Here is a 27,275-nt window from a genome sequence, read left to right as displayed (position 1 = left end):
GGGATGCTGGGAGCAGACAGGGATGACCCCTGCATTTGCCTGGGATAATCCTTAGGTCTAGCTAAGCCCTAGAGTGACCAGATTTAAAAGAGGGCAGGGCATCTGCACCTTTAACTGTTGTGATGAAGAGGAAATTTCATCAGGTTCCCCATATATACAAATGACACCTGTTGAAATTAGGGGTGTGCACGGACCCCCGATCCGCTTCTCTTCCAGATCCACAACTTCCAGATCGGGTCCGCTCTGCCTATAGTCTGCTCTGGTTCGCTGTGAAGCTCCGGATCCGGAACGGAGCTCCACTTTTCCCCCCATAGGCTTGCATTGAAATCCAAAAAACCCTACAACTTTTTTTCTGTTAAAGTTAGAAACCTCAAGTTCAGCACCATGGCACTTCATGGAGATATACACATGCATGCCAAGACTCAAGCCAATCCAAGCATCCCCTGATTTTCGGGGAATTTTTGAAAATCGGACACCCCATTTTCAGACATGGGATTTACTCTGACATTTTGACAGAGAAAAATTTGGAAACAGGCACCCTCACAGCTGCCATCTAGATTCAAATTTATGGCAAGTTTCAAGCAAATCCCATCATCCCCTGAATTTTGGTGGGGCTTTAACCTCTAACGCAGCAATAACCCCAATTCACACCCCTTTTAATATCTTCATCAATTTTCATGTTAGAAATCTCAAACTTGGCACCATGATAGCTTATCCATGGATACACATGCATGCCAAGTCTCAAGCAAATCTAAGCCTCCCCTGATTTTCGGGGAATTTTTGAAAATCAGACACCCCATTTTCAAACATGGGATTTGCTCTGACATTTTGACAGATAAATTTTTTTGAAGTGGGCACCCTCACAGATGCCCTCTAGATTCATATTCATGGCAAGTTTCAAGCAAATCCCATCATCCCCTGATTTTTGGCGGGGCTTTAACCTTTTAACTCACCCCAAATCAAGTCCCATGCTAGAACTACATCAATTTTCACGTTAGAAACCTCAAGTTTGGCACCATGACACCTCATGGACATATACATATGCATGCCAAGATTCAAGCCAATCTAAGCCTCCCCCGATTTTTGGGAAATTTTTGAAAATTGGACACCCCATTTACAGACATGGACTGTTCTCCGACATTTTGACAGATAAAAAAGTGGGCACCCTCACAGCTGCCATCTAGATCCACATTTATGGCAAGTTTCAAGCAAATCCCATCATCCCCTGATTTTTGGCGGGGCTTTAACCTCTAACGCAGCACCCATAACCCCAATTCACACCCCTTTCGATATCTCCGTCAATTTTCACATTAGAAACCTCAAGTTTGGCACCATGACACATCATGGACATATACATACACATGCCAAGACTCAAGCCAATCCAAGCCTCCCCTGATTTTGGGGAAATTTTTGAAAACTGGACACCCCAGTATCTCAAGGATTTAAAGCTGCAGACAGCTCAATGGGGCCATTTCAAAGGAAATCCCAAGATGCCATGAATTGAGGAGTAGATAAACCTATATGAATCTTCTTCCACACTTGAAAAATTGATTTGGAACTTCAAAAAGTCTAAGTGAGCGCAGGAAGGACTTATCCCCTGAGTCAAAGCAAGACACACACAAACCATCCCTGCGAGGCAGGCAGGGGAGGAGGGAGGGAAGGCAGGCAGGCAGCAGACATTTCTGGGGGCACAAGGAAGTGAGCCAAGGATAGTTTCAAAGCCAGTAATGCAAACCATCCCTATGAGGTGGGAGCAGCACAGAGAGATGCCTTTTCTTTTGCATCCCATAACTAGGAGGCTAGGAGGATAAGAGTAAAGCTTTGTGATCCTTGCTTCAGAGTTGATTGACTGCACTGTGATCACAGCCATTATTAAACAACAGCAACAACAATAGTAACGTTAATAATAGCAGTACTAATTAATATTAATAGCAATAACAACAACAACAACAACAACAACAACAACAACAACAACAACAAGGAGTTGAAATACAATGAAAGCCTGCCTGACTTCACTGAAGAGGAAAAGCCAGGAGAGCTTGGGCTATGGGGTGTAAATATAAAATGGAATAAATAAATAAATAAACAAACAAACAAAGGAGGGGTGGAATTAAAAGCAGCAGTGTTGCTGAATAAACAACAAGAAGAATTTTTTTAAAAAGGCTATGTCTGTCTTTTACCAGTAAGAGGAAAGTGGACATGCCCAGGGGGAGGGGGATATGCCAATTTTTGACTGCCCCTAAGTAAGTACCAGTCTTAAGAAGCTACCTGTCACTTCAACTCATGATAGGCATTAGTCTCCACTGGTTACTGTTTGGAGGGCTCTGATGACCCTCCAAGGGTGGGAGAGTGTGTGCACTGGGCATGTCCACATGCCCTAGGGGACCTCATCCCCTTGTACCACATCTATTCAGTTGTTCCCTAAAGTTAGGGTGGGTAGCAGTGCTGTGTTTCCTATCTGTTATTTATTTGCTTAGTATATGATTTCAGGTTGTGTTTGTGCATTTGGTGGGGCTACTGTTTTAAATAACACTGGGAAACGTCCATTCAGACTAAGAAAGAGAAGTTTCCCAGTATCCCAAGTTACTAGTATCCCGTTTTGCCTATTCCCTCCTCCAACTTTGGGATCATGTGATCATGAATCTGCCCCTCAGCATTTCAAAAAGGTGCTTCTCCTGCTTTTTTTACCTGATTTTTTAAAAAATTATAGCAAGCGAACCGCACCACGCAGAGAGCTGAGAGTAGGCTCAAAATGACCCCCAGCCATGACTCTCTAAGCACAAGAAGTTTCAGAAAGATAGCTTAAAAAACAACACAGTTATCCCCTATTCTTTTCCGCAATGCAATCCTAAGGGGAGAAATGTTCCAAAATGGTGGGCGGATCGCTCTGCGAAAAGAGAAGCACTTCTCCTATGGCCGCTTCTCTTCGTCATGCTTCTAAGGGTCCACGGTCCGCTTCTACTCCACCTCTGGGCAAGGCGGAGCAGGCCAATTTGCTTCTGATTCTCCGATTCTAATCAGAGCAGAGCACATCCCTATTTGAAATTTCCTTTTCAATAGAAGTTTGAAATTCATTAGATAAATTATGAATTTCAAAGACAGGGCATGATCTTCCAAACCTGGAGCAATTCTAAGCCATGTTGATTTCAATGAAAGGGTTAAACATATGAGTAATATACTCCCATCAAGATCAGTGGAACATGATAGTGATTCCCTTTGGTTGATTCATATAATAAATTAGCATAAGCACTGATGGTTTTACTAAACCACAGCCTAAAAATAAAATGCTCAGGTTCAGATGAATGTACAAGGCAAATGGCAAATGGAGTTCTATATACTATATCTCACATTTACCATAATGTGGAATGCCAGAAATAAAGGAAAATCTTCCATCCCATGTGTTATTAATGACCTGGCTGACTAAACTCAGACAACTCCCCGGTCATTATCCGGAGTGAGCACTTTCAAAACAGGATAATTAGATTTGTAACTCTTATCTTCTCCACCCCATAAACAAGAACAACATAGGCCTGGTTTAGACATTACGGCTGCGTTGTGGATGCCATTTTTAATCTCTCCATGCATGGAATGTCGCAGAGTGATTTACCTCATAGATATACAGACTTCCCAAATGTTTCATTGCCATGATTAAAAATCACCGCAACTGTGTGATGACTTTCTTCACACGAACAGCTTTTCACATGGTAACAGACTTTAATTGATTAAAATGATTAAAAGAGCTGTCCTATGGTCCTGGAAGATCGTCCCAAGGTCTATAGGATTCTTCAGAGCCATTCTGATGCCATAGAAACTGCAGCTGCTTCAGAAGAGGGACTCTGGTCTCCAATGCCTCCCCCTGCCTTCCTGCACCCCCCCTGCAGCTACAGTAGAAAGAACAGTACCAGCTGCTTCCCAAAGTCACAGAAGCAGCCATCTTGGATGGAGTGGTGAAAATCACTTCCCTCGCTTCTCCCACCCTACTGGCAGCAGTTCAGCAGCACATTGGATACACAAAATCCTCCACTTTCAGAGGCCTTCGTCTTATGAGGGTGCAACCCAGAGGAATGCACCCTAAGATTCATGCCTTCCCTTTAAATTAGCTGTATACAGTCAACAGGCAGATAGTTTCCCCAAACACCTGCAATCATGAGCAAGACATTTCTGAAGGATATATCCTTCAAATAATTTCATATATTTCATTAAAAATAAACACAGGTTTCTAGAGGTCGGAACAAATGCCATCTACCCTGGGTCTGTACTAGAAAGTTCCCTATATCGAGACACACTGTATTTGTGAGGTTCAAATAATTGAATGCACTTCTTAGTTTCAGCTTTTCATGACAAACCAAAAAACTGGTTCATTTTTGGATTGGACTGAACCACTAATCCAATCCACAACAGCAAAAAACAAACAAACCCTGAGTTTTAGCTCGCAAACAGCAATTGTTTAATAACTGTGGTAAATGACTATATTTTTCACAGGGAAAAAAAATCTACAATTTCAGTCTTATCTTGAAACCTATGTACTAGATTGATGCATGAACAATTGTATGTATGTTATCTTGGATAATTGTTTTTTACTGATTATTAATGCCTTTTATTATGTAAGTTGTTCATATCTGTACGTTCATTTCCCCCCCCCCAGTGACCTATGGTCAAGATAATAATGGAGTAATAGTATGATCTTTAGACTGGGTGGTCTAGAAAAACTAATAGGATTGTCTAAAAAAAAACCTCTGCCACAATCTTAGACAGAGCTCCTCAACCTTAGGAGTGCTGTTAGTAATGTAGTTATTTGCTTACTTGTCAATAAGAGGAATTTCAATGTTATTGTAAGGTATAATAAAACCATCTAGACCAGAGGGCTTTGGCTAATGGGTGCTGGAAATGTAATAAATAAATACTCAATGGAAGATTGTGCTGTCACATTACAGAAGAAGGAATTTCTGCATTCTGCTGCATCATGTTCATGGAAGTAGCTACTATGAACTTCTGTGAGTAGCTCTTCCAACATTACACTACTCAGACAAGTGTTCCATTCATATGAAAAGTTATTTCTCCAATTAACCTGGTCCTAATAATATCTGAACTGGCTCTAGACGTATTATTCAAAATCACATGGGAAACATCTTGCAGAATAGTGTTTTCAGATACACTTAAAATTGACTGTTTCTCTTCTAGCAATTGAAGCATTCTCTCAATTATGGCTCACTGAGAGCCAAACTACATGTTACACTCATGTTATAATGTGTACTTGAGGGTTAACTTTTTCTTTATTCTAGTGTAAGTGTGGCTTTGATTTGGATCAAGACCCCTGTGCATGGGGAGAGAAGGATTAAAACTTCCACTCCACCATTTGCTTCCTAATAGCCCACCCCTCATAGGGGAAAAGAAAAACACTCCCATTTGCTACATGGATTTATTAACGATTACCTTTGAGACCAGAATGACCTGTCGCTAGAAGTCCAATCAAGATACAGGCTACAATCACCACCAAAAGGAAGAGAGTGCTCAGAGAGATTTCCAGTCCACTGAATTTCTTCTTCCCCATCTAGATACATGCACACACAGACACAAAGAGAGGAAGAGAACATTAAGAACAAATGTTCAAGGAAGGCTTAATTCAAATTTCGCAAACATGTGCTTTACGACCTTTGATCCAAATAGTTAAAATACAACCACAGAAGTGCTAAGCTTGTGCTCTTCTTTACTATAGAAGCAGTAATAATACTATTAATAGAACTACTCTTAGCCATTTCTTGTTTGAGAAGATAAAAGAGCCCTTGTCTTATGGCTGAAGTTATATGCCTTCTGGATGTAAAACTTTGTACCAGTAATAATGGAAGTAGGGGGATAAATTCCTGGAGCAGAAGGCTATCAATGGCTACTAGTCCTTATGGCTAAGTGCAACATCCAGTATCAGAGGCAGTAAGCCTCTATATACTAGTTGTTGGGGAATATCGGCTTGTCATTCCCTGGTTGACAGCTGATTGGCTTCTATGTGAACAGAGTGCTGGACTAGATGGACCCTTGGTCTGATTCAGCAGAGCTCTTATGTTCTTATGTATACATAGACATGCACAAGGGGTGTGCTGGGTGTGCCCAGGCACAGCTTAATATCTCAAGGAATAACTGCTGAATTGAGGGGGCCATTAGGATGATCCAGATGCAGTGGGAATTGTCCTCTAGTGGCTCTGCTGCCGTGCCACAGAAGTGCTGCCTCTGAGAGGACACTGTTGCTCCTGGCACCAGGACCAAAAAGGAATCATTCTGTTGGGCGCCTCTCTGCCAGGAGCTGCATTTCAAAGAGGCCAGGAGGAGGGCCCCCAAAGGCTAAGATTGTCTCGTAAGACCCTCCTCTGGCCAGTGTCACCACAATGCCCCAACAATGCTGAGTCTTAAAGAGAATCCCCTCATTTCCCCCACCCTCACCTGCAACAGCCGACCCGTGGTCAGGCAAGCTGAATGCAGAGTAGAGCATCAGTGTCTATAATGTTTTATAAATAAATGAATAAAAATAATGTCCTTTATGATTGAGTATACAATAAATGTTATCCTTTTAAAAATACATACAAATAAAATTCCCTAGATGCACACCCTAATGAAATGTGCTGTGCATGGCTGAAGATATATATACCTTCTGGATGGAAAACTTTGTATCAGTAATAAAGGAAACACTAAACAGTTCTACTTCTCCTGGGTTGCTAAGCCAATCCTGTACAATTTCTTGCAAAACTATACTATTCTTACAAAAACTATCCACGCCTCGTGGATCATGTTTATTTGGAAAGGGAAACCAACAGAAAGCTGGATTAAAATACAGTGTAACTTTGATCTCTTAGCTTGTGATTTGCAAGAAATAAACATACCAGCTGCTCATCTTGGCTGAATCCCCAGGGAGACAGAATGCTTAGTAAAGTTAGGAACAGTGCCCATCTTTGACAAACACTGACTGTTGAAGTGCTAGGACTCCACAGCCAACTGCTCAATCTTGTGTGAAGAACAACATGGTAGCATTAATGTTTAACTGTAACTAGCAATAAAACATTTAAAGTAATATCTACTGCTCGGATCAATAAGGCAACAGCTGAGTTTGCATTTGGAATAAAAGCATTTCAGGTGATTGCATAGGTTAAACTGCAAATATATCCATATATAGTCAAAATAATCCATTGTTAAGATTGATTTGAAAGACGTTGGAAATATTCAAGTATCTATGCCATGAAACAAAGGCCATAGCTAGACGGGGCTTTATCCCAGGGCGATTCCCGGGATCGACACTGTGCGTTCACATGACACATAGGGGATCCCAGGATCAAGGAGAGATGATCCCTCCCTTGCTCTGGCATCTCACCCTACACTTTAGGCCTCCTTTTTTTCCACGGTCTCGGGATGATCCCAAGACTGTGGAAAGTGTGGCCCCCCGTCACATTTTGTCCTGGCTCCTTGCAGTGGGATGGGGGGAGCGAGGATATTTTTTAAAAGAAAAAGACTTACCTTGTGCGCACGAGTGCTCATGCGCTCCTTCTTCTTTAAAACAAAACAAAAATGGCAGCCCCGATGTTGCATGCCACGTGTAGACCAGTGCAACAATCTTGTGATCATAAAATCGCAAGATCATCATGGAACAACCCTCTGGTCTAGCTGAGGCCAGAGGATAGATAGATGATAGATAGATAGATAGATAGATAGATAGATAGATAGATAGATAGATACTGAATTTTCAGTTATCTTAGTTTCATCTACTCTCCCCCTCCCTCACCTATGGATTTTTAAGATGATCAGCCAAACACCACATTGGCACAAATTACATTTTAGCAGACTGGCACAAAGTGGTTGTCAAAAGGCAATAATTAGTAAGTTATGGACCCTGGGTAGATAGTTTTGTCAAATGAGTTACAGCGCAATCTTTTCCATGTCTACTCAGAAGTAAGCCCCTGTGAGTTCCGCGGGGTTTTCTCCCAGAAAAGTGAATATGGACTGCAGACTTCGAACAATCAATTTGCAAACAAGAGCAGAATTCAGGCAACATTGAATATAAGTTATATTTCAGAATATACTTTCAGTGTAACAAGGAAACTTCTATTTATATACAATCCTAACTTGGAAATTGTCTGTTTTTGTTTGTATTCTCTGCTTTTTAGGGTTTAAAATTTTGTATATTTCTTTTTAATGTTCACTGTTTTTAACTTTTGTAAACCCTCCAAAGAGCTTTGGCTATGGGGCGGTATATAAGTGTAATAAATAATTAAATAATAATCATCCATGTGGGGGAGGGGGCGATTTCTGTCACCTCCCCCTTCCTCTGCAGCTCTTCATCATATCCCAGACCATTGCCAAGGGTCCCCTATGCCCTACATGTGCTCTGTACATGCAGACATAGACATGCTTTTAGTTTCTAGTAGCTGTATGTATTTTGAACTAACTGAAGTTTCTGAAACCAACCTCAGAGGTAATCCCCCTTACAGCTATGCTGTAACCCAACCAGGATGTTTCTACAGCATGGATACTTGTGGCTACACAGCACTTTATTTTATTTTATTTTTGTATTTCCTATTTCTCCTGTAAACTTGTAGCATTAAATGTCGCTTCTTTCTTTTTTACAAGAGAAACAGCACATAATACAATAATTATAATCCATCTCTCCTCTCTGGAGAGTGATTATTGACAACTAAAAAGTAACACCAAGTTATCATTAGAAAGGATAAAGGTTCTTTTAAAACATCAAATGAATGTTGCATAACTCTTGCATAACAGGAAAGTTCCTTGCAACTTGCCTATAAATCTGAGAAGTTGTGAACTGAGGATTTATTATAACACAACTGCATAAGCGCCACTTAGAAAGGTGATGAAATTTACAAACAAAACAGATTTAAAACGACATACCTCTACAATTCGTTGGTTTCCTCCATATATCGCTCTTCAGTAGTCCTGTGACTATAATTACTTTTTAACCTTGTAAGCTCTAGCTATATACTAAACTCCTATCAGTTTATTGTATTATATTTTAACTAGGCTATCAGCAAATCATACATACTGTCACAGGCAGATTGCTGGCTCCTTTTGCACTATTGGAGCCAGGAAATGGCTAGTTAATTAATAATATATTCCTCCCCTCCCCCCCCACCCGCTTCCCACGTATCAGACCTGTCACATTTAACAGGCAGAAGAACAGGAATAATGATGCATGTGGTCAGGTTTCATTCCTGTTTTCACCACTCCTGGGACCACTGTATCAAGCCAGTTTATTATTTTCATTGGACTTTTGCTTTTTCCTATCAGCCTTTATTCCTTCTCCCCACCCAAATTCAAATCAAATCAAATTTATTATGGTCATAGACCACCCCACCCAAGTTCAGTATAAATCAAATATCCTGGAAGACTAAGAAGAAATATCTAAAGTGAGTTTACACGAGTACTGCTGTGGTTTTGATCACTAACAAATTTTTAAGTAACAGCACTCCACTGACTAGCTGTACTCATATAAAGCAATGGGTAACTGCTAGAGTGAGAAAAAATAAATAATAGGCAATAATAACCCAACACACTCCTCTTGCCACGTAGCAGCAACACTGTATTGTGTAAATGGAAGGGAAAACAGGTGTGCCTACACTACTTTTTGCTCTTCCTGTGTCTTTTTCTGTTGCCACTAGTGTGGAAATAATGCACTATCTCTTAAAGATTTGTTATACATTTAGTAATGTTAACCACGCAACTAGGGAGCTGTCTAAATGCTTTAAAAGCCCTGGGGTGGGTGCACGGCGGCACAGCATTGATTATATGACACTGCTACAATCATACACCCACCCAAGGGTTTCTGTCAAAGGTGCAGAGAGAGAAAGTTTGGACTTACCCTGACTTTTTTCTCCAGAGCAAGGTGAGGTGTCAAAACAGTGCCCAAACCTCACTCTTGAGTCACAGTGGAGCTGTGGCTAGGTGGTACCCGGTGGAAGGCGACCTATGATTGGTTGCCTTCCACCAGGAAGAGGGGGTTATGGCCTCAGAGACACTTGGGAACAATATTTTAGGCTGAATCCTTTGCAAAAATTATATTATTAACCCCATAATGCCCAGAACCCATCTGGAACAGAACAGGATAGTCCGGAACACCAACTTCCAAGTGAACCAAACCAACCTAATTCAGCATTCACACATGACTAGATGGGAGTGATGCAATAAGCCACAAACCTTCCACAGAAACCATGTTTGGGTACCTGTTCCATGCAATAAACAGTATCTGATGGAAATAGCCCAGAACACCAATGTCTGAGTGAGCCAAATCAACTAAATTCACCTGACAAAAATGACTGTTGGGAGGGAAGAAATATGACCCAAAGTATCCAGAGAAACCACATCGTGGTACCCATTCTGGGTAATAGTCTGTATTTAGAAAAAGAGCGCAGATGTCTAACTTCCAAAGGAGCCAAGTCAACCAAATTCACCAGTCACAAATGATTTGATGGGAATGATCAAATAAGCCACAACACCTCCACAGAAATCATATTCTGGGATCCATTCCAGGCCATAAATATTATCCAGGGAAAACAGCCTGGAACCTCAAGTGAGCCAAAGTATTGAAAAACATAACTCATAAGGGAATAGAGAGGGCATGCAACAAATTGAAAAACACCAACTTCTCTGCCAGCCAAACAAACCAAATTTACCAGTTACAGGGTTTAATGCTAAGGTGACCATATGGAAAGGAGAACAGGGCTCCTGTATCTTTAACAGTTGCATAGAAAAGGGAATTTCAGCAGGTGTCATTTGTATATATGGGGAACCTGGTGAAATTCCCTCTTCATCACAACAGTTAAAGGTGCAGGAGCCCTGCCTTATTTTGTATCTGGTCAAGAGGGCAGGGCTCCTACAGCTTTAACTGTTGTGATGAAGAGGGAATTTCACCAGATGCTGCATGCATACAAATTACATCTGATGGAATTCTATTCGTTATGCAACTGTTAAAGATACAGGATCCCTATCCTGTCCTATCACCCTAGTTACTGCTGCGTTCCAATGATATTTCCACAAAAGTGATGTTTGGGATTCTGGGGAAATGAAACAGAACATTAATATCTGAGCTGGCAAAACCATCTGAATTCAGAAGTCACATGTGGCTATATGGAGTTGATGCTATAAATCACAAGGTTTCCAGAAAATCCCATCTGGTTCATGTTTGGGGCAATAATCTGTATCTTGGAAAAAAAAAAGCCTGGTCATCACTTTAAATATTGTGGGATACTGCCTGCATCACTTCTATCCAGTCATGTGTGATTTGTCTGTTTGGTTGGTTTGGATCCCTCAGAAGTTGCCATTGTGGGCCATTTGCTGGAACATGGACTACTTCCCAGAATGAGTGCTGCAACATGTTTGCTGTGGAAGTTCTCCAGATTGCTGCACAAATCCCATCTATTCCCTTATGAGTGGTGATATTGGTTGGTTTGGCTCACTTGATGTTCAGAACATTTTCCCTGGACAATATTTACTGCCTGGAACAGGTACCGGAAAGTGATTTCTGTGGAGGCTTTATGGTTTATTTGATCACTCCCATCAAGTCATGTGTGAAAGTTGAACATGATTGATTTTGCTCATTCAGATGTTATGGTAAGAGTTAAAATGTAAGGGCAATAAATTTCATTAAGCAGAAACCCACCCACCCCCTGATTAAGGAGACCCATGACAAGCTCTTACTTCCTGTCTATTTCTGGGTTTAGAGAGATACGGTTCTCTGATGCTGAGAAGGCCTGGGTCATTCACACACACCACAGTTACTTTATAAATAGATGGTCATAGATTATCTTTTAAAATTGGTGTTAACAAAAAGCAAATGTATTTAAGACAACTACAGAAAGAAAATAATACAATGGTACTTGTTGAGAAAGTTTAAAGCAGAAAAAGAAAACAAGATGAAACACAATGGACACCTTACCAAAACAGCTTTCTGCTAGCCAGCATAGGCTATTCACCTGACAAGAGCAACCACACCCTGTATCTTCCTTTTAATTGTATAGTTTTACACTTGCATTTGGAAGCAACATAAGCATCTGCATTATATTTCATATTTTTCTGAGAAGGACAATTCGATGGAGCTTTCTTGTAGCTCTCTTCTAAGCATGCCAATTGAATACTAAATATTTCTAAATTAATACAGTCACTAAGATAAACCTTATGAATTTTCATTTGTAAAAAAAAAAATCAATGCAAAATGTAAATTAAAATATGCCCTGACCTGGGCCCATCCTCCAGGAAGCAACAGAAGCTGAGTCCCACTGAATTAAAATGAGGACTGAATTCAAGATGAAAATGAAATTTGAACAGAGGTTATGTTGATGAACAAGAAAAATGGAAAATACATTGCTCTGGAATTAAGTGATCTGACTATAATTTGCTTTCTGCCACAATTTCATTTTATTTTATTCATTTATATCCTACTTTTAATGAAGGCTGGTAGCTCCAGTTTTGAAGGGGCTGTGAATTCAGTCAGAACCACATAGAATCTAGGGGTGTGCACAGACCCCCCGCTCCGCTTCTCTTCCAGATCTGCGATTTGCAGATTGGGCCGCTTCGCTCCGCCCCCGCTCCGCCTATGTCCACTCCGCTCTGCTGCGGAGCTCCGGATCCGGATCGGAGCTCTGTTTCTTCCCCCATAGGCTTGCATTAAGCTAAAAAAGTATACAACTTTTTTCTGTTAAAGTTAGAAACCTCAAGTTTGGCACCATGACACCTCATGGATGTATACACACGCATGCCAAGACTCAAGGCAATCCCATCATCCCCTGATTTTTGGGGAATTTATGAAAATTGGGCACCCCATTCACACCCCTTTCGATAGCTCTGTCAAATTGCACGTTAAAAACCTCAAACTCACCACCATGAAAGCTTATCCAGGGATACACATGCATGCCAAGGCTCAAGGCAGTCCCATCATCCCCTGATTTTTGGGGAATTTATGAAAATTGGGCACCTCATTCACACCCCTTTCGATAGCTCCGTCAATTTGCACGTTAAAAACCTCAAACTCGCCACCATGATAGCTTATCCAGGGATACACATGCACACCAAGACTCAAGGCAGTCCCATCATCCCCTGTTTTGGGGGGAATTTATGAAAATCGGGCACCCCATTTGCAGACGTGGACTGTTCTCTGACATTTGGACAGATAAAAAAAGGGAAGTGGGCACACTCACAGATGCCATCTAGACCCACAATCATGCCAAGGTACAAGGCAATCCCATCATCCCCTGATTTTTGGCGGAGCTTAAACCTGCAGACAGCTCAATGGGGCCATTTCAAAGGAAATCCCAAGATGCCATGAATTGGGGAGTAGAGATCAACCTGAATATGAATCTTTTTCCACACTTGAAAAATGGATTTGGAACTTCCAAAAGTCTAATTGAGCGCAGGAAGGACTTCTCCCCTGAGTCAAAGCCAGACACAAACCATCCCTGCGAGGTGGGCAGGGGAGGAGGGAGGGAAGGCAGGCAGGCAGCAGACATTTCTGGGGGCATAAGGAAGTGAGCCAAGGATAAGCCAGTAATGCATATAAAATGGAATAAATAAATAAACAAATAAACAAAGGAGGGGTGGAATTAAAAGCAGCAGTGTTGCTGAATAAACAACAAGAAGAACTTTTTTAAAAAGGCTATATCTGTCTTTTACCAGTAATAGGGGGACGTGCCCGGGAGAGGGGGAATCATCTGCCAATTTGACTGGTCCTGTCTAGGTACCAGTCTTCAAGAAGCAAACGCTCACTTCAACTCATGATAGGCATTGATCCACTGGGTTACTCTTTGGAGGGCTCTGATGGCCCTCCAAGTACAAGAGAGTGAGGGCACGTCCATATGCCCTAGGGGAGCTCATCCCCTTGCACCACATCTATTCAGTTGTTCCCCAAAGTTAGGGTGGGTAGCAGTGCTGTGTTTTTTCTATCTCTTATTATTGGCTTAGTATATGATTTCAGGTTTTGTTTGTGCATTTGGTGGGGCTACTGTTTTAAAAAACACTGGGAAAAGTCCATTCAGACTAAGAAAGAGAAGTTCCCAGAATCCCAAGTTACCCGTTTTGCCTATCCCCTCCTCCAACTTTGGGATCATGTGATCATGACCGGGAGTTGACTCTGCCCCTCAGCCCTTCGAAAAAGGTATTTTCCCGCTGTTTTACCCAATTTTTCCAAAAATTCTAGCAAGCAAACCACAGCACGCAGAGAGCTGAGAGTAGGCTCAAAATGACCCCCAGCCACGACTCTCTAAGCACGCGAAGTTTCAGAAAGATAGCTTAAAAAACAACACAGTTATCCCCTTTTCTTTTCCGCAATGCAATCCTATGGGCAAAATTTTTCAAAATGGCGATCGGATCGGTCCGCGAAAAGAGAAGCGCTCTGCGTATGGCCGCTTCTCTTCGCCGTGCTTCTACGGGTCCCCGGTCTGTTTTTTACTCCACCTCTGGGCAAGGCAGAGCAGGCCAATTCGCTTCTGATTCTCCACTTCTAATCGGAGCGGAGCACATCCCTACAAGAATCCTAAAGGAGCTATCCAAGGTGCTGGACTTGATTGGGGGAATTGTGCACTTTCTGGAGGCCCCAGAAAGCATGTTTTGCCTCCCTCCAAATGCCAATCGGGGCCTTAAAAACCCTCTTAATGCAAGGGGAAATCATGTTTGTCACCCCACCCCCGAATGAGCAGCTTAAAGGCCCTGTTAATAGGCTTCCATCGGCATGGGTGGGTGGGATAAAATGCCATTTCCTCCACTGTGTTAATGGCGGCCACCATTCACACAGCAGGGGAAAAGGACAAAGGGGAAGGTTAGGCTGGAAGTGCACCCGACTGCTCTGGAAGGCTTGAGAGCAGTCGGGCACGGGCCAGTCCTGATGCTTGGTGCATCAGCCTGGGCCCATGAGGGCCAGACACAGGGGCATGGCTGGTACCAGACTATTTTGCACGCTAGACAAGGCGAGCTTCTTGCACACACACACCCCAAAATTGCCAACTTTGATTCAGCTATTCAATAAGAGTTTCTGAACTATTATATTTTCCTTTTATTGTTTTTTTCTTAAAACAGCTAATTTGTATAAAACGGTGACCCTCAAAGGTCAGTACTGCACCCCTCTGAGGTCTGCTCCCTAGGCGGCTGCCTAGTTGGCCTAATGGTAGCACCGGCCCTGGGGCATTTTCACCTCAACACTAGTAATAGGTGCAATTATAGAGATAATGATTATAATTTAAATAGAAATGCAATACATCTCACCATAGTGGGGAGGGAAGTGACCAGATGACCTGAGTGCTTGCTCAATCTGCTGTCCAGGTGATAACTATTGATGAGCAACTTTACACCCCCTGCTGTTCTCCCCTTCACATGGTTCTGTAGAGGAAACCAGACTTGGACTGGTTTCTGATAAAGATCATAAAATGGAGCACACCTTCAAATAGAGGACTGTCCTCTGCCAGCTCTCTAAAATAGAGGAGTATGCTCCATAAAGTTAGATGCATGGCCACATTTACTGTTGTTGTTGTTGTTGTTGTTGTTGTTGTTGTTTTGCTATAATGTTGGCCAATATCAAGATGCAATCGGGTGCCCTCTTTCTTTAGGGAAAGGGAAAGTCTCACTAGAGGATTTTAAAACATGAGATCAGAAACATCGACTGTTCCTTATCATTTCTATTCTTCTTTAGGCTCACAGAGTTGTTGTTTTTTAAACCGCACAAAACAAAACCCAAAATAGAAGTGTGTGGGAGAAGGAGAAAGATAAAAGTGGAACAACGGAGAAGCACAGATCTGAGGAGAGCAAAGGTAGTTGAACTCTCAAGACGGACAGGAAGCTCTTTCCAGAGAGGCAGCTGGTGGAGAGCAGAGCAAATGACACAGGGCTAAACACACACACAGACACACACACACACACAAGCAAAACCCTAACCAAGTTGAAATATCTCCTCTCGGCTGGTTAAAAGCCTGGTAGCTCAAGAAAAAGTGGGAACTTTAAAGGGCCAAAAGACAACCAAGCTGAATGAGGAAATTGATTTTTATATATGGACATTTAGATATGGAGCGGAATATAAATATTGTACATAAATAAATAAATTAGAGATGGATTAGAATTGGACATTGAGTGTCTTCTCAAAAAGCAAGGTCTTCACCAGCTTCAAGGAGGTTACTAATGAGGACAACAGATGGGCCTCCCTGGGGACCCCACATAGATGAAGTCGTTGAGAGGCTGAACCTTGTTTTCTTTTCCTCAAGGTGCGTTTGCTTGCTTATTTACTTTCTTCTCCTGCATTCACTTGCCTTTGCTGTAGGTGGTTCTCTTGCCAGCTCCTGTGAGTCTTCCTGCTGAGTCTGAACAAGAAAACAAAATGGAGCCAAAGCACCCTGCTAAATCCTTCTTGGGCAAATTATTGTTCTTGCCTTCCGTGCCTTCACTTGTATCAATGACTGCATCCAGCAATAAAACAACAACAGAACAAAATTGATGACTTACCAGGTCAGACTGAGCTTTTACGGACCAGCAAAATGTCCAATGTTCAGTGAATGGAAAGGAAAACAGGCAAAATATTGTGCACCTGCTCCTTTTTGCCCTTCCCTTCCTGTGGCCTTTTCCACTGGCACCAGGTGAAAATCTTTCTTTTTCATTTTCCTTTGGCTTCCTCCACCAAAGCAGCCTTAAAATTATCTGGGTCTCAGACATCAATTTTAGGCTGGGGGGGGGTGCTATTAGATATGGGGAGGGTAACACGCCAACCCCAATAGAGACCACAAAGTTTCAAATAACTTTAGATTTTACTGGAAAAGAAATGTCAATGGGAAAGTAATTTAAAATCTGAATGCGTATACATGCCCACACAAAACGTATGAGCAATGGAATAATAAAAACTAGAAGGGTTGAACCTATCAAGTTATCTTGAGTAGACTGAAGCCCCATTCAGTTGTTCAAAAAGTGTTCAAAGCAACATGTGAGGAGAAGGAGGGGGCCCTTATTTTGTTTGGCACCCTGAATTTGTTAAGGGCAAAAGTCTGAAGATGAGAGTGTTTGTATCCATGGAGGTGCTCTCCATGACCCAGAACACAGATTTTTCAACATCCTCACTTACTGGAGAGCCCTCAGGTTGTCCCTTCAGAGTGTCTCCCTCCACAAACACAGTGTGATAAATGTAACAAGGGACAGGGGTGGTGCTGGAGCACTCCTTCCCCTCACATGTTGATTTAAACCCTTCTTCAAATGCCTGAATTTTTATTTCATCCAAGTCCCTACCAAGAAATATTTTACTGTTGTTAGTTCAGCTGTTTCGCTCAATTCTCCAATTCCAGAAGCTTCCTTCTGTCTCTCTGTTTTTTTCTTTCTTTCAGATGTGGGCTTTTATCTCTTAAATGTATTTTTCCCTGCTCCAACTTCAACCAACCAGCTCAGAAATATCATATGAATAAGACATTTTTTTCTATTTTAAAAAAGAAAAGCATGTTCCTGAAACAATCCTCAGAAAGCTTTTTGAAAAGTGTTTTGCTTATTCCAACTACCACTTTGTCTTCTCATATACGTTCTGTGCTCTCATAACATATCTCATTATCATGTCAATACTGTTTGATGTTTTAAGTAAATAAGATTTTTTTAAAATAAAGGGTACATCTCAGACATTTTGATTTAATTATTGTTGTCCAGTACAAAGACCTGCTTGAGCTGCAATAAAAAGGAGTAAGGCTGTACTTCCTTCCAATCCGATAACTTAGTGTTATCTAAATACCAGAGGTATTATCTCTCTGCAAAAGGTGAACATGCCATTCTGCGTCATAAGAATTCCACGTGGAGAACCTATGCATGCATGTATCTAGTTGCCTTTTTCTGATGCCATGCCAAACATGTGGACACCAGGTGCAGGACTGGTGGGGTCTGTAATGTTGCAGCAGAGCCAGGAGGTATATTGTTCCTGTACACATTAGATGTGTACACCAACTCCCAGATCCAACTTGGATCCCAATTCAGCACTTTGGGAAATGACCTGGTACTGCTAGGACTGATTCAGAGGCTGTCCTTTTGGACCTGGGTACCAAACCCAAGATGAGGTGTTGAAATCCAAGGCTTCATGCCTCCTATTGGCTAGCAGGGGGAATAAAAATGAAGGCTCCCCCCCCCGCCATTCTTGGTCAGAATTGGATGATAGTCACAGTTATAGTAGCCTCTTCGGAAAGGAATAAGCCTGTCCAGTGTCACAAAAATACATGCAGGGGGTTTCGTGCTACACAGCTTTTCATGGGAAATGCAGTTTTATATTCAGTGTTTAATATTTTATATTATAATTTATGTTGTACTTATGATTTTAAGCTGCCCCAGACAACAAGCATATCACACCATTTTGAAGTTCACAGAAAGAAGAAGAGAATTAGGAAAGAGAATTAATGTAGGGATGAGAGAACCAAGGTCACTAAAATTCATAGAATCGTAGACTAGTAGAGTTGGAAGGGCCCTATAGGGCCATCAAGTCCAATCCCCTACTCAGTGCAGGAATCTACCTTAAAGCATCCCTGACAGATGTGTGTCCAGCTGTCTCTTGAATGCCTCTAGTGTGGGAGAGCCCACAACCTCCCTAGGTAATTGGTTCCACTGCCATACTGATGTCCAGCCGGAATGTGGCTTCCTGTAACTGAACTTTACTTCAAAAGTCAGTTTGGCTTTCTCTTGTCATTTGTGACTTTTTTTCAGTTCATTTGAATAGGAAAAGTTGTGCATCTTTAAAAAGTTGTGCATTTTGAAAAAAGTGAGCATTTTGAGATAGCTCAGGTTTGCCAATGGGGCATTTTTGAGTTGTTTATGAACTGAAATGAAATTCTCATACATCTCTATATTAATCCATATTCTCTAACCGGTATTCCTGTAAGGTGAAAACTAGCAAGTACAATTCACCAAAGAGGAAATCAAATAAGGTCTCATGCTATATTTTTTTGCTGGAAAAACAAAGAACCTGGGCCCAAACATAAAATAAACTTGTAAACATTTTAGAGCATATAGTTGGGCTGTATTATGATTTAAAAGATTATGTTCCATGAAAATTCAAATTCTGCAATAAGAAAAGCAAAACTGTGCAATCTGTATAAATATGGCAAACTAAGTGAATTTGCAAAGTTTTGCTTATTTTTCATAATTTAATAGCACCATAGCAAGCCCAGTCTGGGAATTATTGGCATAATGTCTCTTAGCCTCAGTCACATTACTGAACACTTCTCTCTTCTCATTTTAATTGGACCATTCCAGTTCTTTCTGAATTTTACTTCTCTTCATACTAATAATACTATGGCAGGATCTACACTACTGCTTTAAAATGGTTTATGTAGTAGTGAAAACTGTTGGGGCCCAGGACACACTCCAGATACAGTTTTTGAACCATTATCAAAGTGTCATATCCTGGGCCAGATCTACATTAAGCAGGATATAACACTTTGAAAATGTTTTGAAGACTGTATAGGGAGTGTGTCCTGGGCCCCAACAGTTGTCACTACTGTTATAAACCGTTTTAAACCAGTAGCGTAGATCCTGCCTATGTTATTACCTGAAAGCAGGTATCAAGCAGGTGAAAGCAGACGAAACACATCAATAACATCCCATTCTATGTTTATGGGAGGGGAAAAAGATACACTTACTTCTCACTAAGTATGTGATGATGAATATGTACAATGAACAAGTAGACTTCCATGGGCTCCCAGAGGATGTTTTAAATGCTAACATTTCTACGCACACAGTTCACATGGTGTCATATTGAGATGTCGTCAAGATTTACATTTTTATTGCCATGCATACAGATGTGAAACGTTCAGAATATAGTACACCCTACCATGGTTGTATGATCTACTCCCTCCAAAATCCCAACATTATTATGCAAATGAAATCAAGTACAGTTGGAGATAAGCCCAAGCATTTAGTGTAGATTTTGCTTTTGTGAAAATTCACATTTTGTATCATTTTTTTTAATCCTTCTTTCCCAGCAGGATATCTTCTGTATTAGCACCAAATGAACTCTTTATAATGTCACATCTTCCCCCTACTGAGCCCCCTACTGCTGGTTTTCATGAATATTCGCTAGGGGTTTGTGAAGATCTCCTCTGGAAGGTGCTAATTAAAGCCTTCTGCCACTGTAGGGACTCTGTTCTTTCCCTTCCCATTAGTAAAAGTGTGCTTTGCTGGTTTATGACACCTATGTCTTGGTCTTATTTTAGACCTCAACTGTTTAGGGTTTTAAAGAGCAAGCCCTCTTCTTTGATTTGTGCTTAGCAATTGACTGGTAACTAGTTCAAAGCTCTATGAACAGACATAATGCATTCTCATTATCTGGATTAGCCAAAGGCAAGTTTCTGAACATTTTTCAAAAGCCGCCCCACATAGATGACATTGCAGTAGGGATATATTCATGTTCACCCTCAAACAAAAGACATAAAGCATAGTAGGGATGTGCATTGGATTTAGATGAAGCCCAAAGCCCAAGAAAAATTGGGCCATTTGGACCATTTCTGGTGCCTTCCAAGGTGAAGCAGACTTCCCTCTGAAACCACCAGAATTGAAGCTGGGGCCAAACTGAGGCTTTTAAAATACCATTATGTACTCAGAGATGGATCACTTCAGTCTCCTCTCCAGACTGTGTCTTTTGGTTTTGTTCCTTTAAAGCACTGATGAGTGTTGGGCTCATCAGGGCTCCTATCATTGTGCTTTGGGGGCAAGCAAGGATGGGAACGGGAGATGTCAATTCTTCCAAGGCCACTGGGCTTCACTACGAAAAACACACACCCAACAAACCCTTAAAATGTTTTTCAACCACCAAAATTCCCTAGCTCCTGCCCCTATCCTTATGAAACTTTGTAGGTTTCATCTCTATGGGTGTGCAATTTTCATACAAATTGTCCTAAAAAACCTGGGGCAAGGAGGTAAGGGGAAGTGAATGCCCCCCCCTATAGGTTGAGGACACCCATCTCACATAAACCACTGCACTTATCCTTCTACAACTTTGCAGGTTTTTATTTAAGGACACCTCTAGACTGTCTGACATTTTCAAAACAATGGTCTTCAAGGTACATAGTGGGATAAGGATCTCCTCTTTGGGATATCCTAAGAACATCAAGGTTGCAATGCATGAAAACCCATACAACTCTTTAACTGAAACATGGTGGGATTGATCCTTCAGAAGGGGCAACTATCCCTGAAAATTTCATTCAATCATGCCAAAAAATAAAAAGGGGTTTGGTAGTTATTTATTTATTTCTATGCTACCCAATTGCCGAAGCTCTCTGCGTGGTTCACAAAAATTAAAACCTGAATTCCAGATATTAATTCCTCAACTTCATTCATGGTGCTGGTTTTGATCCTTAAATACCTTAAACAGTTATCTGGGCTTTTCTTCCTCTGTATCCCCTTGGGGACAGAGCGCCAGTCAGATGCAATGAGGCAAGAACTTGCATGTAGTGTGGAGTAAAGAAAGATCAGTTAATCATCATCTTTTTCACAACATTTCAGTTCTGAAATGTTGTGAAAGAATGTGAGAAAGAACACTGAATAACATAAGAGCCATGATGGATCAGAGCAAGGATCCATCTAGTCCAGCATTCTGTTCACACAATAGCGAACCAGCTGCATACAAGAAGAACATGAGTGCAAGAGGACCCTCTGACCCAGGTTCACATGCAACTGCTTCTGATACCGGTGGTAGCTTATAGCCATCAGGACAAATAGCTATTGAAAGCCTTATCCACCATGAATTTGTCCAAACTTGGGGAACCTAACTAATGTGAGGACAAAGTTTCCCCCTTCCCCAATATCTTCTTGTTATCATGGTGTTTTCTTTTCCTACATTGTAGAAGTCAGAAAGGACATTCCATGGAAGTAGAACAACTTAAGGATCAGCATCTTTTAAATGTTCATTCAATGAAAGAGTTCAGCCCAACCTCACTGTAAAGATGAGGCCAACAAAAATATAACCTTCCTCCTCCCACCTCTGTGTCCCCATACCCACGCCTGCTATAGTGCTGTTGGCCTTTGTTGAAACAAAACACTAAATCAAACAGGCCACACTTTGGGTTTTACCTCATATGTAGGAGCCTAGAGAAATACAATCAATTATTGCTTCTTTGTGTTTGAAGGTGAGGAGAATAATGAGTCTCCAAGGAGAAAATTGGGAATAATATCGTAAAAGAAAAGAAAAAGAAAAAAAACCTAAACAGTTTCATCATGTCAAATAGGCAAGACTGATACTTAAACTGAATGAAGTGCATATGTATTCCTAAATTGGCTTATCAGTATACTAAGAACATAAGAATTTAAACAGACTCATGATGAATTAAACCAAACACCTATCTAATCCAGCATTCTTTTCCTACAGCGGCCTACAAAATTCCTAATATATACTCATAATGACTAGTAACCATTGATAGCCTTATCTTCCATAAATTACTGATTCCATTATTATTATTATTATTATTATTATTATTATTATTATTATTACTATTATTGCATTTATATCCCACCTTCTTTCCTCCAAAGAACCTAAGGCGGTGTACATAATCCTCCACCTCTCCATTTTATCCTCACAACAACAACCCTATGAGGTAGGCTGGGCTGAGAGTCTGTGACTGGCCCAATGTCACCCAGTCGGCTTCCATGGCGGAGTAGGGACAAAGTATTTTCCCCTCAAGATAATATTTAAATGTATCTTTTGTATTTGTATTTCTTTATTTACAGTCAACAGACCAATATAAAACAAGAAGATACACCATTATATAAAACAGTACAAAGTAGGGATAAAAAATAGGGAGTATTACAAAACCACTAAAGATACTAGATTGTTATTTGTTGGTTTCTGAAAAGGGAACAGAATTGGGTTATTGGGGCCTAGCATAGTGAAAAAGGGAGGGATATATAGATAATAAAACTGCTAATCTGTGGATTTAAGCACAATCAACACCCATAAGAGATCTGGTGCAGATGGCCAAATTCAGGAATTTGGCCACCTGCTCAGTGGTAGATTTACTGGAGCCCTGAAGTAGACTAATTAGGAGTGACTCAGGGGATCGTCCAGGGAGACGTTGCATAATAGGACATAATAGGTCTTTCCTTGCCTGTTGGTAAAAATTGCAATGGAAAAGCACATGCAGAATGGATTCCACCTCGATGTTATTACATGGGCAGTATCTGTTTTTGGATACTGTTTTCATATCTTTTGATATGTTCTAGCTACCAAGCACCGCACCGCAACAGAAGTTCAAAACCCAGTGGAAAGCTAAGTTCTAGCTTGCACCAGTCTGCTATTTAGTCCTGTCCCACATCCAGAATTTGGCCCGAAATGTGAACTCAGCAGCATCCTTAAGCATGTCCTTGACATTGTTCCCCAAATGATGTGCTCAGTAGTTAGTGGAAAGTTTAATTTGCAGCCAACAGTGTGATGTAGCTGCAAAAAAAAAAAAGAAAAAAGAAAGAAAAGAAAATGCTATTTTGGGCTGCATTAATAGCTTCCAAATTTCATGAGGTACTGGTTCTCCTCTATTCAGAACTGGTTAGGCCTCATCTTGAGTATTGGGTCCAGTTCTAGGCACCACACTTCAAGAAGGATGCAGACAAGCTGGAGGAGGTTCAGAGGAGGGCAACAAGGATGATCAGAACAAAGCCCTATAAGCAGAGATTAAAAGAACTGGGCATGTTTAGCCTGGAGAAGAGAAGATTGAGGGGATACATGATAACACTCTTCAAATATTTAAAAGGTTGTCACACAGAGGAGGGCCAGGATCTCTTCTTGATCATCCCAGAGTGCAGGACATGGAATAATGGGCTCAACTTACAGGAAGCCAGATTCTGGCTGGACATCAGGAAAAACTTCCTGACGGTTAGAGCAGTATGACAATGGAACCAGTTCCCTAGGGAGGTTGTGGGCTCTCTCATACTAGAAGCATTCAAGAGGCAGCTGGTCAACCATCTGTCAGGATATGCTTTAAGGTGGATTCCTGCATTGAGCAGGGGGTTGGACTTGATGGCCTTATAGGCACCTTTCAACTCTACTATTCTATGATTCTATGGTTCTAATGTTGAACATAAAGTGGTGATTACATACCACCAATGTTCCCCCAGCAACTGGTTTATATAGGCTCCTGCCTTGGATACTGGAGGCAGCTCATAGCCATCAGGACTGGTAGCCTTTTCCTCCAGGAATTTATCCAACCCTTTTTAAAGCCATATAATTGGTGGCCATCACTACATCTTGTGGTATTGAATTCCATAGTTTAACTATGCACTGTGTGAAGAAGTGTTTAATTTTGTACACCCCCATCATGTCTCCCCTAACTCTCCTTTTTTTCCAAGTTAAACAATCAGCCATGATGGTTAACAACACTAAAATAGCCCTTTGTAGGATATGGGTCCCTCCAAATATTTTTAAATACACCTCCTTTCATCACTGGCCATGTTGGCTGGGGCTGATGGGAGTTGAAGGCCAAAACGTCTGGAGGGACCCAGATTGGGGAAGGCTGATCTAGGATATTCCATTCTCACCAGACTCTTGTGACAAACACAATGACCTAGCTAGCAATTTGGATGGGGTTGTATGTCTTAATACCAATGACTTAAGAGAGATAGAAAATGCATTTTATTTATTGGCTCTTAGTACCTCTATTCTGTCTCTGTAAATTCACCTTAAGAACTTTTACTTTCAGAGGTACAAGTGAAGCATTATCTGCCATCGCTTCCCTTGATATTCCGGCTTCCTCCCCCTGCTAATGGCAAATATTAATGGTTTCTCTCTGCTAAGTGAAACTCACAGAAGGTCCAATTTTTCTTAGTTTTCTTTCCCCCAATCTTCCCAACGGCTTTTTAGTGGAACTACCCAAATGAATAAGACAAACCAGATTTGTCTTAGTGAATATATATTCAGCATATCTAATGCTTTTTTTTTTATTTCGAGTAATTCACCTAGTCGATCAAAACAACCCAGTAAACTTTTTTTTAGCAACATCAAAAATGAGAATGAATCCATGCTTGAAATCACACTATTAGCTGAAGTAGGAAAAAAAAAGTCCACCCTTTACAGCTCATTGATGAAATTTCTGCTACAGCAATTCATCTGATTTTTCTTTAAGTGCGACTGTGGTCTTAAACACATCATTCAGTGCAGACAACTCATTTACTCTTTTTTACCCAAGCACTTTAACAATGTCAAGAAATACTGTTACAGTTTCTTTACCTTTGGTATTACCTCTCTTTGCAAAAAGCAGTTAAACCAGAACCTGGTTTTTTAAGAAACAAAAGAAGCCCGCTACTCCACCCCACCCCCACCCTGCACACCTTATTATCTTTGAAAAACTCTCTTAGAAATAAAGGAAAACCCAACTGGAAAGCATATAGTTATTTACAAATGAGATGGGAAATGCCTTCTAATGTATTTGTCTTTGCACAATGTAAGCATAGTGTGGCAGACCCTAGATTGAAAAGAAGATCAGAAAATCATGGCATACTTGTAGATCATTGTTGTGTAATGCTTTCCACTCTCAAGGAAAGCACTTGGGGCCCTCCTAGACGAGGCCTTAGCGCGCCTTCTGACCTGGTTTCCCTGCTGTGCGTCCAGAAGACGCACAGGGGAATCCGGAGGCAGGCCGCGCTGAGGCCTCCTCCAACGCGCCATAAGCGAATTCGCTTATGGCATGCCTTTTCCCCAGCTCCGGCCTCAGGCCGGAGCTGGGGAACGTCTAGGGACTTCCGCGGCTTTTTGCGGCTCCTCGCTTACTCGCGAGGAGCCGTGAAAAGCCGCGGACCTGCCTGGCACAGCGCTCATATGAGCGCTGTGCCCATCGGCCCGGGGGGGGAAGAGAGGGGAGGGCGAAGGATGGCAGGGGGGGTGGCAAGGGGGGAGGGGGGTGAGATCGCGCCGCCGCCGCCCGAGCAAGCAGGCGAGCGGCGCTTGCCCGGGCAATGCCTGGCACGCCGCTCGCCTGCTTGCTCGGGCGGCAGCGGCGCGATCTCCCCCCTCCCCCCTTGCCACCCCCCCTGCCATCCTTTGCCCCCCCCTTTTTTTAAAAAACAGTAAAAACGCCACTTACCGTCTCCGGAGTCTTCGGGCCGCACCCAGCCCCTTTAAACAAACAAACAAACAAAATGGCGGACGCCACGGGGATGCGATGTCCCTGCACGTCCGACGTGTGGAAGCCTGGGGGAGGCACGTTAATGTTAGCGCGCCTCGGCCCCGCCTCCCTGCCGGCATAAGCCGGAAGGTCTGGTTTCTTTATTAATTATGAGGAAGAAGGTGGATTTCAACAAGTAATAATTTGGCTTCCCTGAATGGTGAAAGTTTATTTATTTATTTATTACATTTTTATACTGCCCATCTGCCGAAGCTCTCTGGGCAGTGCACAATTAAAAACCATAAAATACAAGTATAAATTTAAAACATTAAAAGTTTAAAAGGCAATATAAAATCAGCTACATTAAAGACCAGGGAACATCTGTGTTAAAAGGTATGTTTTCAGGAGATGTTTAAAAGATATTCTGTTTTCTGCTTCCCGAACCACACAAGGGAGGGTCCTCCAGAGGGTGGATGCTGCCACAGAGAAGGCCCATCACCAAGGTTCTTCAGTGTAGAAGCAAGTCACATTACCATTAATGGGTCTTCTCAAGCTTCCTGGTGTATCCCCATTTCTTCATCTTTGTGAACCTCCCAGAGAGTTTCAGCTAGTGGGTGGTATTAAAATGCAATCAATCAATCAATCAATCAATCAATCAATAAGGCTCTACTAGGTTCTTCCCCAACTTGGTGCTCTCCAGATGTGCTGGATAACAAATTCATTGTCCATGCTGACTAATGGGAGTTGTTGACCAATACGTCTGGAGAGCATTAGGTTAGGGAAGGCTACTCTGGACTGTAACAGAGGTGAAAGGGTGATTTTTCCTATGCTATCGCCAATTTAGATGGATGCAAAAGGCTTTTTTTTTTTCACATTCATAGAGATAGGTTAGGTACACTCTTTGGGCCTGTAGGGACATTTGGCCATTGGAGAAACTGTCCTGGGCACCACAACAAAATGGGTGCACTGCAGATGAAAGCACTGACCTATAACCACCTGCCTTCTTCAATTCCTAAGAATGTCTCGGAGTCTCATGTATGGACCAGAGGCATCCATTGGGAAAGAAGATGGGAGCACCTAGAAGCCCTCACTTTTCTTATTATTAAATATGAGAGTAGTTAGGGCACCTCAGCAGTTGCCAAGAAAGATGTACAATGGGACACTGGTGCCTATGGGCACCATATTGCCTACCCTTGTCATAGAGGATGCCTATCA

The 27,275-nt window shown here is 41.7% G+C and overlaps 1 protein-coding gene across 1 annotated transcript in view; it reads right to left on the bottom strand.

The window, feature by feature from the left end:
- Positions 1 to 9,058, bottom strand: part of SI (sucrase-isomaltase) — a 162,099-nt gene extending 153,041 nt beyond the window's left edge. The window contains exons 1-2 of the mRNA XM_063132013.1: positions 8,887 to 9,058; positions 5,434 to 5,551 (exon numbers count right to left, since the gene is read on the bottom strand). Of these exons, the coding sequence (XP_062988083.1) occupies positions 5,434 to 5,551 (118 nt within the window). The 5' untranslated portion in view covers positions 8,887 to 9,058. The remainder of the gene's footprint in view (positions 1 to 5,433; positions 5,552 to 8,886) is intronic.
- Positions 9,059 to 27,275: the final 18,217 nt, after the last annotated feature.

Source organism: Elgaria multicarinata, chromosome 8, assembly GCF_023053635.1.
Source record: "Elgaria multicarinata webbii isolate HBS135686 ecotype San Diego chromosome 8, rElgMul1.1.pri, whole genome shotgun sequence".
Taxonomy (NCBI): domain Eukaryota; kingdom Metazoa; phylum Chordata; class Lepidosauria; order Squamata; family Anguidae; genus Elgaria; species Elgaria multicarinata.
The sequence above is the reverse complement of the archived record's forward strand: the minus strand, read 5'-3'. Positions and strand labels throughout refer to the sequence as shown.